The sequence below is a fragment of the Mirounga leonina genome, unplaced genomic scaffold, assembly GCF_011800145.1.
Source record: "Mirounga leonina isolate KUSES-001 unplaced genomic scaffold, KU_Mleo_1.0 Mir_376, whole genome shotgun sequence".
NCBI lineage: Eukaryota > Metazoa > Chordata > Mammalia > Carnivora > Phocidae > Mirounga > Mirounga leonina.
The window spans coordinates 9546748-9562972 of record NW_023270718.1 but is presented as its reverse complement, the minus strand read 5'-3'; the positions used below and the strand labels follow the sequence as shown (position 1 = coordinate 9562972).

The window sequence follows — 16225 nt, the reverse complement described above, 5'->3', positions numbered from 1 at the left end:
AGTGGGCGCGCGGCCGGTGACGCGGGCGGGCGAGGGCGCGCCAGGCGGAGCCGCGGGGAGCGCGCCTGCGCGGCGCCGCGGCGGGGCCGCGCCGGGGAGGGAGCGCGCCTGCGCAGCGCCGGGGCTCGGGCTGGGGGCTCGGGGGGTGGGGCCGCCGCAGCCTCCCTGGCGGGTCGTGGCCGGAAGTGGTGGCGATTCCCGGGGGAAGTTGAGGCCCCGGTGGGGGCAGGGGACGCGCGGGCCGGGCCGGCCTGACCGGAAACGGCGGCCCGGGGGGCGCGTCTGGGTCCCCGGCCTGCTTCCCCCGCCTCCCCGCTCCTTCCCCTCTTCGGAGAAGCCCGGGTTCCGTTGCCGCCCCGGGCGGGCTGCGTGCGGCCTTTGATCCCGCCGGGGGTGACGGGCTGTGGCCCGGCGGGAGGCTCATTCATTCGGCCCGGCGCGGGCGGCGGGCAGGAAGCGCGTGCGCCGCAGGGGAAGTGGCTGGGCCAAGGTCAGGCACCGCGTGGCCCGCGGACCGGGGAGGACGGTGGCCGGGCGCGCAGCCGTGCTGCCTGACTCCCCATGCCCAGCCCCGGCCGCAAGTGGGGACGCCCCGGTTCGTGGAGACGGGGGTCAGGCAGGCCAGGATGGCGGCGTCGCACGACGGAAAGTGACCCCTAGGCTCCCCCAGGGCCCGGCCCCATGCTGGGCACCAGGGACGGGCATGAACAAGGCCCTGCAGCGGGCGGGCAGAGACGGGGACCTGGACGCGGAGTACTCCCTCCCCCAGCGCCCTTGCGGGGCGGTCAGGGGGGCCGTGGGAGCCCCGTCCAGAGCGGTTTCCTGCTGCCAGGCCCCGCGTTGGGCCGCGCTGAGGATCCAGGTGGGAGTCAGGGCTGCCCTTGCTCTGGGAAGCACAGTTGCCGTTGACCCGGGCTTATCTTCTCAGACTGTAAGCCTCTTTGGCAAACGCAGCTGTCATTCACCTGCCTGCCTTCTGCCTCAGCCCCGAGAGCATTCAGATCAGATTCCCACCTGTTATCTCTTGTCTTAGCTTTTCCCCCTGGAAGCCTTCCAGATCTAACCCCCACCCCCGCCCTGGCGAGCGAGGAGGGGAGAACTCCAAGGGCTGGTCCCCATGCCTGGCCCGTGCGCAGCACTGCGGCGTTAGCGGTGCTGGGGTCAGACAGACCCGAGTTCAGATCCCAGCTCTACACCTGGCAGTTGGTGAGCCTGCCGCACAAATAAGCGCAGCATCTCAGTTTCTACGTGGATGGAAAGGAATGACTTGGTAGGGAAGCTCTTGATGTATTCCTTTTAAAGCCAGAGCACACCTCGAGAGAGCTGAGTGTAAGGTATGTGAGGAGGGCTCTGGAGCCAAGCATTCCTAGGTCAGGCCTTGCTCCTGTCTCTTCCAGCATGGTGACCGTGGACCTGTCACTTCCCTCTTTCCTGGCTCCCTTAAGGCGGAGAGCACAGTCCGGCATTCCCTGGATAAGCCTGGCCCTGTGCTGGGCCCATGGGCCCCGTGGTCACAGCACTCTGCCATGGGGTGGGAGAGAAGGGTCTCTCAGCACACGTTCTTGAGGCTTCCCTGTGCCCCACTCAGAGCCGGGCAACCCTGGGTCGCAGTTCCTGCCCTGCAGCTGCTTGGAGGCCTGTCAGGGAGTCAGTTTCCCAGAACTATAGGTGCCCAGAGGGAAGCGTGTCCCTGGGGGAGGTGGTGTGTCCTGTGTCTTGAAGGACAGGGAGGGATTGGCCTAGAGGACCCTGGGACTCGGGGGAGGGTGATGGTGAACCCTGGGCTCACCATTCTGGCCCTCGGCCTCCAGCAATGGCCTGGCTGGCCGGAGGTGTCTGGTAGTCACTGCCGGGTACATAGCTCTCCGGGCACCCATGCTCAGACACATCTCAGCTTCCGAACTTTGCTCGGTTGTCCTCCATCTGCCCAAAGCCTTGCATGTGCTGGGGCCTCCAGGAGTCAGCTGTGGCTCTGGCCTCTTGGTGGTGACAGACTAAATTTGACAGCACTTGCTTCCTGAGCACTTGGCAGGTGCCTGGTCCTGTGCCTGGTTCTATGCCTGGTCCTCACTGTCCTGAGCTCTCAGAGGTCCTGGGATGGGAGTGGTTGCCCCCGGTTCAGGGGCATGGGATGGAGCCCCAGGCCCCACAGCTGCACAGGGAGCACTGGTCTGCATGTGACTCCAGAGCTTGGCCCTTCGCCATAAGCCGCTTTTGGCCAAGGCTGGGGTCTGGGGGAGACAAAGGTTATCGGGTTGGGGACTCGCTCCCTCTGCCATGGGGTGCGTTGTCACGAAGGGTCATTGGCTGGTTCAGGGCACTCCGAGCCCCAGCCTCTCGTTTCAGGGGTGACTCACACTAATAGTCCCAGTGGCTTTGTTGTAGAAGCACAGAGAGCTGTGGCCTCCTGACTGCTGAGCCGCCAGCCAGGCTGAGCCTGGCTGGGTGGATCTGGGCCCCGGGCTGTGCCACCTGACACCTGGGGCTGCAGGATACGTCTGTAACTCTGGCAGTTGAGCCAGTGCCAGCATCCTGAGGACGAGGAGGGAAGGAACGATGACCTTGGAGGCTGGCCGGCCTGGCTGGAGTCTGCTCCTCTACTTGGTGGCTCTGTGGTGTTGAGTCAGCCACCAAACTTGTCTGAACCCCAGCTTTAACAGTTCTCATCAGGGGTCACCAGGCACGGTCTGGGTGCCTGGCTTCTGGCTGAGCACTTCACATGCATTGTCTCCTTTGATCTTGACGCGGGGCCTGTGAGGGTTAGGGGCACAGAGGCCGGAGCACCTTGTCCAAGGTCACATGGCTGCTGGGTGGTGGGGCTGAGTCGGACTCTGGCCGCCTGCCCAGAGAGCTTGTCCTCACCTCTGACAGTGGTTGTGGGGATCCGGATTATGAACCCACTGCACTCTGTGCACAGGATCTGAGATGTCGTCTGTGCCTGGTTATTTGAAAAGAGAGGACCGTTGAGCTGAGGGAAGGGAGAAGTCTGGGAAGACTTCCTGGGGAAGGCGCTACTTTCCCTGGGCCCTGACAGCAGCTCCATGGGGAGAATGGACAAGGTGGAAGGATGCAAACACATCCACCAGGGAATGGGGGTCTGGCCTGATTGAGGGGTGACAGATGTTACATGGCCTATAGGCATGCTTCCATTTTTTTTTTTTTTCCTGCCTAGAGAATGTTTTTGTTTGTTTAAGCAATTTTCAGTTAGTTGCCAAGACTTTAACAATCAGGAGTGTTCACGGACGTGTCCGAAGATCTGGATGCTCGGTGTTCCTGGGTGGTGGCAGGTGGCCTCCACGCTCCCTGCCGCGCCTGCCGCGTAACCGTACGGGGAGGTTCTAGGGATTCTAGAAACTGGTTTCCTTTGGAGACAGCAGGGAGTGGGGACCAGGGTGTCTGGAGTTTGCCACCTGCCTGGGCTCCGGGGTGGCGTGCACTGCACCCCTGGGAAGGCTGCACAGGATTGGAGGCAGGGGCAGTTGGTGCCCCTGAGGATACAGGGACGGTGGCCGACAGCAAGGGTGAGGCCTGCTTGGCCAGGTGGGACGTGGGTGGGAGAAAGAAAGCCATGAAGTAGGGTCGTCCTCTTCATGGGAGGACTGTGAAGGCAGCCCAGACAAGGAAAAGCGAAAGAAAGTGGGGTTGGGGGGGGCAGAGGAGCAGGATCATAAGGGACTGCTTTGCTCAGCTCTTTCAATGTGCTGGAAAACCCGAAAGAGGCGTAGATTGCTTTCTGGGGAAGTACAACCTACCCAGCTGACTCCCGATAAGATGGAAAAAATCCAAACGTTATCGTGGAAGAAATAGGAAAAGTTGACAGAGGGCCCCTTCCCCCCCCCTCAGAAAAGGGCTTAAGGTTCTGATGGTGTTGCGACTTGTCCTCAGTGTTGAAAGCACAGGTGAGAGCCTGGCAGGACCAGCTGTGGGTGTGGGAGGTGGTCTGGGTGGGAGGTAGAGCAGGGAACAGATGGGTGTTCAGGCCTGGAGCAAAGGGTGAAGCCGCGCCCAGAAAAGGGAAGTGGGTAGGAGCTGCTGAGGAGAGCGGAGGGGTCTACCTGCAACCCCAGTGGGGCTGTGGGGCATCACCACCCAGGCCGAAGAGGGGTCTGAGGCCTGAGCGGCCCCCATCCAGTCAAGGACTCCAATGCCAGGCTGCTTCCTCTCAGTGAGCCATGTGCGCTGGGCGGGCGATTCCAGGTGGTGGTGCACGCTGGGGAGGAAGGAAGCCCGGCCATATGATGCGGGGCGGGGCGTGGGTGGACCCTTGAGAGGTGAGAAGGTGCCAGGCAGGTGGAGGACAGGCCGCAGATGGGAGGTGGGCAGTGGTATTGAGGGGCTGGGTGAGTTACAGGGGTGGGTTTGGATTTGGGGTGACGCGCCGTGGGCATGTGCAGCAGGGTGGTTTAGGCAGGGCAGGGGTGCAAACTCTAGCGGCTTCACGGAGGCGTGAGTCTCCTAGCATGACCCCCCTGCAGAGTGCACGGTGGGGTGGGGGTTGATGTGTTCACGGGTAGGTGCACCCATCCCCACAGAACATTGTCGTCATCCCAGAGAGACTGCACCCACTCCCCTTCCCCTGCCCCCAGGCCCTGGGAGTCACTCATCTGTATCCTGTCTCTGTGGGTTTGCCGTTCTTCACGCTCAACGCGGTCTCTGTGGCTCCTTCACGTGGTGTGATGTGTTCAGGGCTCCTCTGGGATGCGATGCGTCAATGCTTCCATCTTCTATGTGACGGAATAACGTTCTGTGGAATGATCGGACCACAGTTTGTGTATCCATTCATCTGCTGATGGGCATTTGGGGTCTCCAGTTTTGGCAGTCGTGATTTATGCCTCTGTGAACGTGCGTGTACAAATTTTTGCACGATCGTGTTTTTGTCTGTCTTGAGTTTATGGCCGTGAGTGGAGTTGCTGGATCCCATAGTCATTCTGTGCTCTGCCTTCTGGGGAGCTGCCAGTCTGTCTTGCACAGTGGCCGCCCCATTTCACATCCCCACCAGCAACACACGGGGCTTCCAGTTTGTCCACATCCTCGCCAGCCCTTAATGTTTTGTGTTTTCTGTTATGTGCGTCCTGATACCGTGGGATCTCATTGTGGTTTTCATGTACGTTTCTCTGATGGCAGATGAGGTTGAGAATCTTGTTACGTGCTTATCAGCTCTTTGTATTCTCCTTAGAGAAGTATCTGTTCCGATCCTTTGCCTGTCTCTAGTTGGGCTGTTGGAATTGAGTGACTTAAAAAGATGAGTTGGTCTGTGATGTGGGGAGCAGACTTTAAAGGGGTGTTGGGCGGGGGTGGGCGTGGGGAGGCAGGGTAAGGGTGGACGGGGTGGGAAGGAGGAGGCTGGGAGGGGAGTGTGTGCTGGACTCTGCTCGCTGACAGCACAGGGGTTAAAGAGCCACTGGATTTGGTGACCTCGAGGTTGGGGGGGAGGTAAGGGCAGGAGCTTGGCTCTGAGGGAGGAGGGGAGAGGACGGTGACGAGAGAGACCGAGAAAGCAGGGGGGTGTCCTGGAGGGCAGGGCCTGGGGCATAGGTGCAGGACGGGCCCTTGTTCTGCAGGAGTTGTCTGGAGCATCTGGTTGCTGGCGCGGGGGAGGGGAGGTGGTGAGATTGGCAGCAGAAGAAAGAGAGGGGCTAATTGGTGGGCTGGCATCCAGAGGAGGTGGGCGGGGTCTAATAACAACAATAATAACAATAATTTGTCTCAAGCTTAATAGCAGCCAGGCCCTGTCAGCCCCTGTGCTAATTGGATTGCTCAAGGGCCTGGCTGGGGTGGGCTGGGGGAGGCCTACCCTTCACCTTGGGGAGTGGAGGTCAGAGCTGGGCGAAGTCACAGAGGGGGGCAGAAACGGGGGGAGTTGGGAGGGAAGATGGGGGGTAGGCAGGGCCTCCGAAGGGGCCAAATTGCGTAGTCAGACTTCGTCTGGAGCAAGTGGGGGGCCTTCTGGTCACGCTGAGGCCATACCCCAGTGTTTCTGCACGCACCTCTGTGGAGGGGAGGAGTCTGCAGCCCTTCCCCCGTGACGCTGAGGTCCATACCCAGGACCTCAGCAGCTTCTTGAGTGATGAATGAGTGAGTGGGAGAGGAAGGGACCTGGGTAATGTTTAGTGAACACCCTTCCCGACTCTTCACTAGGACCCCTGGTTAGTCCCCGGCTCCGGCGCTGTCCTGACCCTCTCCCCGCCCTGGGAGTACTTGCTGGGCCTTGTGGGGAGCAGTGGCCGGGCCCCCGCTGCGTGCTTCCTTGTTCCATCACACTTCGTGTGCAAAACACAGATGCAGGGTAACCTTACTGGGATTTCAGGATGGCGACTGCAGAGCCCTGACCCCCGAGCTCGGGGCCTCCTCTGACGGGCATCCCTGCTGTGGCCCCCACAGCCACCCGGCCTGCCTTCTGCCCCTCTCTCCCTCCCGTCGGAGGCACGGCACCTCCAGGCCTTTCCTATCTGTTTGGCCTGGGATGTGTCCCCCCACATCTCAGCAGTCCTTGCTCCTTTACGTCAGGGTCAGCAAACGTTTTGTGTGATGGCCCAGAAGGTAAATATTGTGGGCCTTACAGGCCAAGGGGCAAAATGGAGGATCTGGTGTGCTACTTAGACGTCTTTTAAAGTGTGACCGTTTAAACACACAGGTAAAACCGATTCCAAGCAGGGGGCAGCTTACAGGCGGGCGGCTGACTCCCTCTCGGCTCCAGCCTGTCCCCTGCAGAGGGGAGGGAGACTTTCCTCTGCCCTGTTAGGGTTTCCGGCTGGACGGACTGAAACAGATTAACGGCAGAAAAGCACACGGATTATATTTCCACAAACGTGGGAGCCCGAGCAAGAGAAATGAAGACCCACAGATGTGCCGCACTGGGCTGAGCGAGGGGCTGTGGTGGTGGAAAAGAGACTGCGGCCCCCGGGGGCCCTGAAGGAGAGAGAAGGTCTGTGTGTCTGTGTATACGGGCTTCTTTCTCCGGGGTCTGGAGGGAGGAACCTTCTTTCCTCCTGGTCCAGGGAGGGCTCTGTGCCGTGCGGCTCCATCTTCTGCTTTCAGGAAGAAAGGCGGCCTGTTCTGGGTGGATGTCCCTGATGGAGACCCGGCCCTGCTCCAGACCCACAGGCCCCCTTGCCCACTGAGCACCTGGGAATCTCGTGGCCACAGGGCAGGCGCTGACGCCGCCATCCTGCAGCCGGAGGAGAGGCGCTCCTATGCCACGCCTCCTGGCCCGGGGGGCCCCAGAGCCCTGGGGTTCCTGGGGAGGGAGGACAGCGACATGGCGGGGGCGGACAGGGAGGGGACGGAGAGAAGGCCGAGGCCTTCTTGCTGCAGGAAGTGGGCCTGAGGTGGAGACTCAGGTCTGGGAAGTCCCTGCTCAGTGACTTGCACGTTAATGTTCAGGGGAAGCACAGCACACCCACTTAGCAAACAAGTTTCCACACACACAGGAGGGCAGAGGGGCCGGCTGTCCCGGCCCGCTGCCTCAGCCCTGCTGCCCCCAGCCCTGCGAGCACTGACTGTGTCTTTCCTTTTCTTACCTCGTTCTTCTTTCTTTTTCTTTTCTTCAAAGTTTTATTTATTTGGGGGAGGGGTGCATGAGGTGGGGAGCGGCAGAGGGAGGAGCAGGCTCCCCGCTGAGCAGGGAGCCCGACATGGGCTCGATCCCAGGACCCTGGGATCACGACCTGAGCCGAAGGCAGACGCTTAACGACTGAGCCAGCCAGGCACCCCTTGTTTTCCTGGAAGATGTAATTGGCTCTATTAAGTGGTGCACGAATGGGGAAATGTTTCATCTAGCAAGTGGAGAGATGCTCTCCTCTTACCTCATTTTCAGTGTTTGTGGCCTTGTAATCAGCGGGCCCCATACGATTTTTTAAAGTCTGTTTACTTTTTAGTTGAGATCTAATTTGCATGTCGTGAGATCCACTCTTTGAACATGTACAGTTTAGTGATTTTTAATATATTCACAACGTTGTGCAATCCTCACCACCATCTGGTTCCACAGTATTCTCATCACTCCCCAAAAAGCCCTGCACCCATTAGCAGCCCCTCTCCCTCCCCGCCCCCATCCCCTGGCAGCCATCTTCTCTGTTCTGGATGTTTCTGGACGTTTCCGAGAGATGGAGTCCGCTCTCTGCGGCCCTTTGTGCCTGGCTTCTCCCCTGGTGTTTGCGCTCTGACGGGCACTGCCGGAACATTCGCATGCGAGTCTGCGTGTGGACGCGGGTTGTATGTCTCTCGGGTGTATACCTAGGGGTGGAGTCACAGGGTCACAAGCTAAGTCTGTTTATCATGTGAAGAGCTGCCAGACTGTTTGCCACGGTGGCCGCACCGTCTGCGTGCCCAGCAGCCGTGCGCAAGGGTTTCTGTGGCCGCGTGGTTACCTGGTGTGACCCGAGGGCTGTGCGTCCCCACGGTGCCCCCTCAGCACCCGGCGATTTTCCCATCGCCATGCATAATCCTATGGACGTCCAAAAAAGAATCGTCTCGTCTTTTTCCCTTATAGCAGAAGTAATTACTCATTCTAAAAAAATGGAAAAGTTGAGAAAATGAAGATAAAAAGAAAAAAGTTAGACACGTTCTCCCTGCCATCAGCTGTCGTTTCTGGGGCTGTGGCATCTGTGGGATTTTCTTGGGCTTTCTCCCACATGGTGCTGACGGGTTCTTTCCAGTTTCTTTCCTGCTCTAAATCTGGCTGTGATGAAGTTTTTTTTTCCCTGCAGGAAGCATTTTCTGAGGTTTGGGTTTCCCCTCAGATTAGCCCCAGGAGAAGGGGGTTGGTTGCCTGGCCAGGGGCTCCCAGCGCTTGTTTGCGGCTTTGCAGCCGTGTGGCCCGGACTGTCAGGCTCCCCCCGAACTATGTGTGGCACCAGCTCTCAGCTGGGGGCTTGCTGGCCTTCCTGTGGGGTCCCAGAGGGTGGGGCGGCCAAGGGGGACAGAGTTGCATGCATTTGTCTCTTGAGCCTCCATTCTGTTCAGACCCCTTCGTGGGTGTGGCACGTGCCTGTTCTCAGCCCCTGAGGGCGCCTGGCGCCGGTGTGGGTGCTGGGCACCCTGTGGGGTCTAGGGGAGGGCAGATCGGGGGCTGGGAGGCCTCTGAGGGGGTGATGCCTCGGGCAGATGGGGAGGAAGAATGCTCCGTGCCCTCCCGGATCCTGGGAGTCCCTGTGGCCCCGAGCCCGGCACTGTGCCAGTGCATCCTGGCTGCCCACCCTCGCTGCTGCGTCCAGGTGCTCCTGCTGTTGCTGCAGGCGAGCTCCAGGACCGGCCCCACCGACGTCTGGGAGCCCCAGTGTCCTCGTCTGTAAAACACGCGTCGCAATGGCGCCCACCCCAGAGGGATCACCACATTTCACACAACAACTCAATCCGTCTGGCCTTGGAAGCCCTGCGAGAGTACCCTCCCACCCCTGCATCTCTAGCCTCTCCGCAGGGCCTTTGCACCTGCTGTCCCTGCATCCCTCCCCCCCCACGCTTCTCGTGCAGACCTGCCCCTGTGGCTCTTCCCTCTGGGAGATCCTCCACTGACCTCCTGGTGCAGCTGCCCTCCCCTCCCCTCCTCTTCCTTCCCCTCCCTGCAGATCTTCCTTGAACTTCATCGTCTGAAATGGCCTTTTTCGTTCAGATGCTTGCTCCTCACTGGCAGGGCTCTGTCACGAGACTGGGGCTGTGGCCTCTTCACCACACCACATTCTCCAGGGTTGAGCAACGGCTGGCCCTTGGGGAGACCCCCACGCCTGTGGGGTGGGGGTGATGGGGACCAGTGCGGAGGAAAGGATCATGCCATCCCGCACACGGCGCTCCCGCCTTGTCTTCTCATCAGGCCGACATGAAGAGCCAGTCGGATAAGGGCCCCGTGTGGAGGGGAGCCTGTGACGGGCCGGGCAGGTGCTGCCGTGTCACGGTGGGTGCTGTGATGATGCGCGGGAGCGAGAACCTGCACAGGGCACCCCTGTGTGTGTCCTGCCGACCTGGCCCGACCCCGTGGTAGCTCCTTGTCGTGGTCAGTGGCAGGGCCTGCCGTGAGGAGGCCTGGGCCTTGGCTGCAGGCTCCACCCAGGGGCCACCTGCAGTCTTCTTGCCAGGCCCCCGCCTCCCATCCATCCCCTGTTCGGTGTCCCCCAGCGTGGCCTCCTGGCCCCCCAGACAGGCCTGGCTTTGTCTTTGGTTGGCCCCGTGCTCTTTTAGGTCCTTGTTGACAGTTGGGTGTCAGGATGGCAGAGCAGTTGGGACCAAGGATTCCACAGCAACACCGTTGGCGTCCTGTCCCTGCTCCTTGATGACCTCACTGTGATCTCATGTCCTCTGCTGTGACGTGGGGATGGTGGTCGTTCACAGCACGTCAGTGGAGGGTATGCAGAGCCGGGCCGGTGGCTGGAAAATGGGACCCCGGCGTCCAGGTTTGGCTCGTGGGAGGCACGCGGGACGCTGCTGCGTGAGTGAGCATTTGTCTGCCTGGTCACTGCCACGTCTCCTGGTCCCAAGGACCCAGCCCGCATGACCCGCGTTCGCAGTTCTCTGCGTGCCGTCTGCCTTCAGATCTCAGCCACTTAATGGCTCAGTTTGCACATCTGCGTGATGGGCGACAGTGTTGTCTGCTCAGAGGGCTGTGATGCAACCAAATGTGTTAACGGCGTCTAAACTGCGTAGAACGGGGCCTGGACCTGGGAAATGTGTTGGCAGAGGGAACGGCTCACTGTGTCTGTGAGTGTTTATTAACTGGACAGGCAGGTTCTCAGAGTTCCTCTCAGAGATCAGTGGAGGTTACTGAGGGGCGGGTTCACGCTCCCCCAGCAGTGGAATGGGTTCCCTTCGGTGCCTGGGTGGTAGTGAGCTCCCTGTCAGTGGGGGATTCAAGAGACGCGGGCCCGGCATGTTGTGCCGCGGGCAGATGCTTGCCGTTGGCAGGTGCTCGTCTGCAGGTGCTCACCTGCAGTGAGGTCCCCGTGTGGGATGGGGGATGCAGGACTCTGGAGGTTTGCTTGGAGCTGCGTGCACTCAGCTTCAGGGGCCAGGTCTCAGTCCATTGTGTGTGGGACGCTGCGTAGCTGCTCACCAGGAGTCTTGCCCACTTGCAGGCTTCCTGCCAGGGCCAGCAAGGGTCCCCCCAGTGCCAGGCTCTGGTGCAGCGCAGGACTGACGAGCCCACCTGGGGCCGGGTGCCTGCCTAGGTCTCCCTATGCTGCCCGCCAACTCCAAACACAGGGGAGACCCCTGCCCAGCTCCTCGCCTCAGGGCAGCGTGGAGGCCCAAAGGGGCAGTAGGGGGAGGCCTGGGCTGTCTGCCCCAAGAGCCAGGCCCTGCCAAATGGCATTTGCCCCCAGGGCGGTGGTGAGTGGGTGAGAACCTGACCCTCGAGGCCAGTGAGGTGAGAGATTTCTCCCCAGCACGGCCCGTTGCATGGGGTGGCATGGGCGGTGGTGAGATGAAAACATGTCCACACGGTACGTGCGCTCAGATGTTCGTAGCGGCTTTACTCCTCAGCCCCGAGGTGCAAACAGCCCAGACGCCATCTGCGTCGGTGGGTGAACCGACACACAGAATGTGGTCCATCCATACAGTGAAGTGTTGTACAGCCGTGAAAAGGAAGGAAATTCGGACACGTGCTACAGTGCGGATGAGCCCTGAAAACATTACACTGAGTGAGAGAAGACACACAAAACGCCTGGTGACACAGCGTTCCATTTCCCGAGGCCTCCAGATGGGGCAAATCCAAAGGGACAGAGGCCGCAGAAAGTGCTCCGCCTGCCCCCCCCCCCCCAGAGGCCGGGGTTGCCTGGCCGCCCCTGTGGGTGCAGATACCCTGGAGGCTCGGCCCCTTTCCCCGGACCCCAGGGTGGGGTCTTGCTCAGAGACCTGAATGCGTGAACGCCTTAGAGGACCTGTGCGCCCGGGTCAGCTGGCCTCACTGTCCCGTCGGGGGCGGGCTCTGGGGCTAGAGCTGCCAACCTGCTTCGTCTTGTTTCAGCCTCACGCACGTCAGATGTGTGTGCGGTGTTGGCGGCAATCCGGGCGCCAGGCGGCGGCGGGGGCGGCTGAGGCGGGGGGCTGGAGTCTCCCCCCGGGCTCCAGCTGGCGAGTGGTGGAGCTGGGGCACGAGCCTGGCCGGGTCGCTGCAGCCCCGGTGTGTCGTCTTCCCCAGGTGGTGCGTGGCCTTGGGCTGGTCTCCTGTGCAGGGGGAGGTGCGGGCCGTTTCTCTGTGCCCCTCAGGTACCCGCCGCGTGCGCCTTCGGCCTGCCAGGGCTGAGCTGGGCGCTCGCAGCTCGAGCACGGGTTGGAGCCGACGTGGTGCCTGCCGTCCTGGGGCCCTCCGTCTAGTCTGGCGTCCTGTAAACTCTGTCCTTCCGTCTCCTCCCCTTCTCACAGGGACCCAGACATGGAGCTGCGGGAAGAGGCCTGGTCTCCGGGGCCGCTGGATTCCGAGGACCAGCAGATGGCCAGTCACGAGAACCCAGGTGAGGTGGCCTTGGGCAGGTCTCAGCTGATCCCGTATCCCTCCTGGACCCCGGCTTCCTTCTCCCCCGCTCCTGTGGCTCAGGAGTGATGCCTCCTTCCTCCAGAGGGTCATGGGTGCCTTTGGGTGCCTCTGCTCTCCGGCTGTCCTCTCCACCCTCACGGCCCAGGCCCCTCGCTCTCCAGCGTCCTGGCCCCCTGCCCTGTTTCTGGGTGGTCCGCAGGTGTCTCAAGCGAGAAGCTGTAGACGGGGTGGGCGTCACGGGGCCGGGGTGACAGGACCACAGAGGAGGGGGTGATGTGTGCCAGTTGTGGGGGGAAAGCTGAGTATCTGGGTTTTTAGGGGAAATCTGCCACTCTTTCACTATTGGTACCCTGTTGTGTTTAATAAAGCATTATTTGGGTTGAATAAAACTCACCTCTGAGCACACGGGGCCTGGGGCTTGCTCGCCGAGACCCTCCTTCCCAGGGCTTTTCCTGTAGGGCACCCGAGAAATAAAGCCTGGACTTGGCTTTCATGCTGCTGTTGGTGTGTTTTCGTGCCGGGTGTCATGCCGGCGTGGAGTCAGCAAATGTGTTTGTTACTGTGGAGGCCAGAGGAGAGAGACTTTTGGCTTTGCAGACTCTGCTGTTGCAGTGGGAGGGCGGCCAGCCAGTATGGAAGTGAGTGGGTGTGGCCACGTGCCGGTCAAACGTCACGCACGGCCGGGCGCTGGGTCTGGCCCCGGGCCGGCATCCCGCGGTCGTCCTCCAGGAGGGCCACGGGGACCTGCACCATGGTTGGGGAGGGTTTTCAAAGTCTCTTGGCCTCCCCCTACGCGTTAATGTAAGAGCACCCCGAGGAGCATAAGGAGAAGCTCCCTGCAGGCAGGCCGGGACGGCCTGGTTACCAGGGAGGACACGGAGTCGTGGGGGCTCCATGCTCACTCTGACCCGGCTGCCCTCCGTGGGGGGACCGTGCCCGCCCTGCCCTGCTGTGTCCCTCCGGGCCTCCTTCCCCTGCCTCCCCCGATGCACGTCCTTGGCCTTCTAGCCCTTTTAGAATTAATTTAAAAGTCTGCATATTATGGGAACATTCGAGCTCAGTCACGCCATGACTTTGCCTGCACTCAGCCTCAGGCTTAGAGATCCCTTGCCAGTCTTATTTCTCCGATTGCACCCTTTTCTCCCTCCTGGAGAGTTTAAAGAACATCCCAGATGTCCTGCTTTGCACCCGTAGGTCCTCCAGCAGGTGCGGGCTCTTTAAGAGCAAAAACGAACGACAGCTACAAAACGCTTACCTCACCCAACAAAACACCCAGTCTGAGTTAACAACCCCAGTTTTCTCCAAAATGTACATCTGCCTTGGAGTAAGTCAGGTTTAATCCTACGAGTCCTCCGTTAACCCGTCCTCCTTATAAAACTTGTACGATGTACAGGTGGGTTCTCACCTCCCCCTTGTCCAGCCTGCTGTCCTGAGCCTGTTCTCCCCCAAGGGAATCTGTTGGACGTCCCTGCTCCAGCCACCCCCTGCTGGGGGCCACGCCATTTTGACCCCCCCCTTCGCTCAGCTCGCAGGCCTTGTGCCTGGATGCTTCTGAGTGGCCGTGTATTCCATGGTTCTGGGCCTGCCCCGGGGGGGTGCTGCCCGCCTGGGGGTGGGGCTTCCTGTGGGCTGATCGTGCCAGACTCCCGCCCTGAGACACCAGCCTGATGTCCGTGGTAGCTCTGGCCTGCAGGGCAGGGGCTGGGGTCTGTGCTGGCCCCCTCAAGAGTGGGGCGGGGCTGGGAGAAGGCAGGCAGGTGGGCTCATCCCCTGGCCCAGGGTCTGAAGATGGCAGGTGGAAAGTGCTGTCAGAGCCCTGAGTCGCAGCCTCATGGCCCAGCCGACCGTGGGGGCTCCCCGGGGCCCCCCCCCAATCTGATTTCTGGCCCATCGAGTGTCCACTCACAAAGTACCTTCTGGATGTGGCCACAGAGCCCCCCTGGCTCCTGGATTGCCACCCTGCACTGACCTCCACCTAGTCCCTGCGTCCATCCCTGTCCACAGCCCCTTGCATGAGCTTCTTGAGATGGGCGTGAGGTCCTGGCTTGCCGGGCGCGATGCCCGTGCCCTGCACTGCTCACCGTGCCTGGAGTCAGCCACACGCCGTCTGCGGCACGGAGGCAAGCTCTGCCTGTCACTGCTCCTGTGGGTCAGGGGCTGGGGACGGTGTGCCTGAGGCCGACTCCCTGTCCCCACGGGGCCCCCAGACTGGTGGTGGGTACAGAGGGGACTGCCGTGGAGACCGCCTCACCAGAGGGCCCAGCTCGTCGGGGGCAGGGAGGCTTCGCCAAGGAAGGGGCTGCCCACCGCGGGAGGTGCGGGCCGCTGGCTGGAGAAGAGCGCGGCTGGCTGTGGATCGGAGGCCCCGCGGACAGCTTGAGGCAGGGGACGCGGCGGCCAGGTGGGACTAGCAAGAGCCCTCCTGTCGTGGCTTTAACGGGAACGGTGTGTAGCCGCCTGGGACACCAGGCTGCACACAGGGCGCTTCCAGCCATTTCTCCACGAGCCGCCGACATCCTGGCTCTGGGCGGCTTTGTCTGTGCCGTCCTGGCCACACGCCTGAGGTGGTTCCTCAGCTCTGGCCCTCACGTCCCCCTCCCTGCTGAAGATGCAGGACAGGGAGGGGGCGGGGCAGGGGCAGAACTGGCTCCTGGGGCCTCTCTTCCCGGCAACCCCGGGTGCATCCTGATCGGGACGCGCGACCTAGGAGGTGGCCTCAGGGTCACCGTGCCTGCCTTATCCCCGCTCAGCCCTGTGCTTGGGATTTTCCGGTGAGGAAGAGGGGACTGGCCGTGGGCAGCCCCAGCAATGTCACCCCAGGGAGAAGGGCGTTCCTTGGGGGCTCAGGAGCGCTTTGGAAAGCTTTCTGGGGCTGCTGTGGGGGAAGGAGCCCCGAGCCCCGGGCGCCTTGTCTTTGCCTGGAGGCGGCCAGCCCCTCAGGAGCCGTGGGCGACCGTGGGCCCGGGGCTCCTTCCCTAGGGAAGGCTTTGCCTCAGGGCCCCTGGGAGACCTCGGGTCGGGTGGTGGGGCCTCCGGTGCAGATGAGGAGGTGGCCGTGGTGGCTCCCCCCAGATGCTGTCTGAAGGACTTTCCAGCTCTCTGTCCCCAAAGTTGGGAGCCGCCCCGCCCTGTATCTTCCTGCTTCGGGAGACTCCACTCCATGACAGGGAGGCAGAGGGGGACCCACGGCATGTCTTCTGACCGTCGCCAAGGCCGGAGTCGTTCTGCACACGCCCTCAGCCCAGCCCCACGTGTGTTCGTGTGCCACGGAAGCGAAAGCCCAGTGCTCCCTGTTGGCAGCACGGGCGCTGTGTTCGCTTCTCCTCCCGCCGTGTTCCGTGTGGATCGCCTCTGGCCTGCTCCACACTGAGCTGACCCCTGCTGCCGGGCTGTGACCCAGGTGGAGGGCAGACAGCCGGTCACCTGGGCGGTGCTTCTCCGGCCGCTCTGTGCACACGGGACAGAAAAGAGCCAAGGGGTCGCATTTCCCTTCCATGACATGGACCTGCCCAGGGCGTTTGTGAAACCTCAGGGATTTTAGCATTTTCTTCCCTGGATTTGGGTATTTTGGGGAATGGTGTGCAGACTGAGTAGGTGCCATTGTTCACAGCGGCTGGTGCTTTAGAAGCGCTTCCTGTCGGCCCTGCGCTCCCTCCAGCCGCTGGGCCATCCTGCGAGGTTGGGTTGCCGGCTAGAGTGCTGGAGCAGAGAGGCCAGGCCACCCACCCAGGCTGAGGCAGCTGGGGGGGGACAGCCGGGGGGGGG

The 16225-nt window shown here is 61.6% G+C and overlaps 1 protein-coding gene across 3 annotated transcripts in view; it reads left to right on the top strand.

The window, feature by feature from the left end:
- The window catches only part of ZNF787 (zinc finger protein 787), a 27845-nt gene that overhangs the window by 6102 nt on the left and 5518 nt on the right, over window positions 1–16225 (top strand). Inside the window, exons 1-2 of one of the 3 annotated variants that reach the window (XM_034986275.1) lie at window positions 311–1334; window positions 12349–12437. In XM_034986275.1, coding sequence (XP_034842166.1) covers window positions 12359–12437 — 79 coding nt within the window. In that variant the 5' untranslated portion in view covers window positions 311–1334; window positions 12349–12358. Of the gene's footprint in view, window positions 1–310; window positions 1335–12236; window positions 12438–16225 lie in introns of those variants that run through there. The other 2 variants (XM_034986274.1, XM_034986277.1) reach the window with 2 other exon arrangements.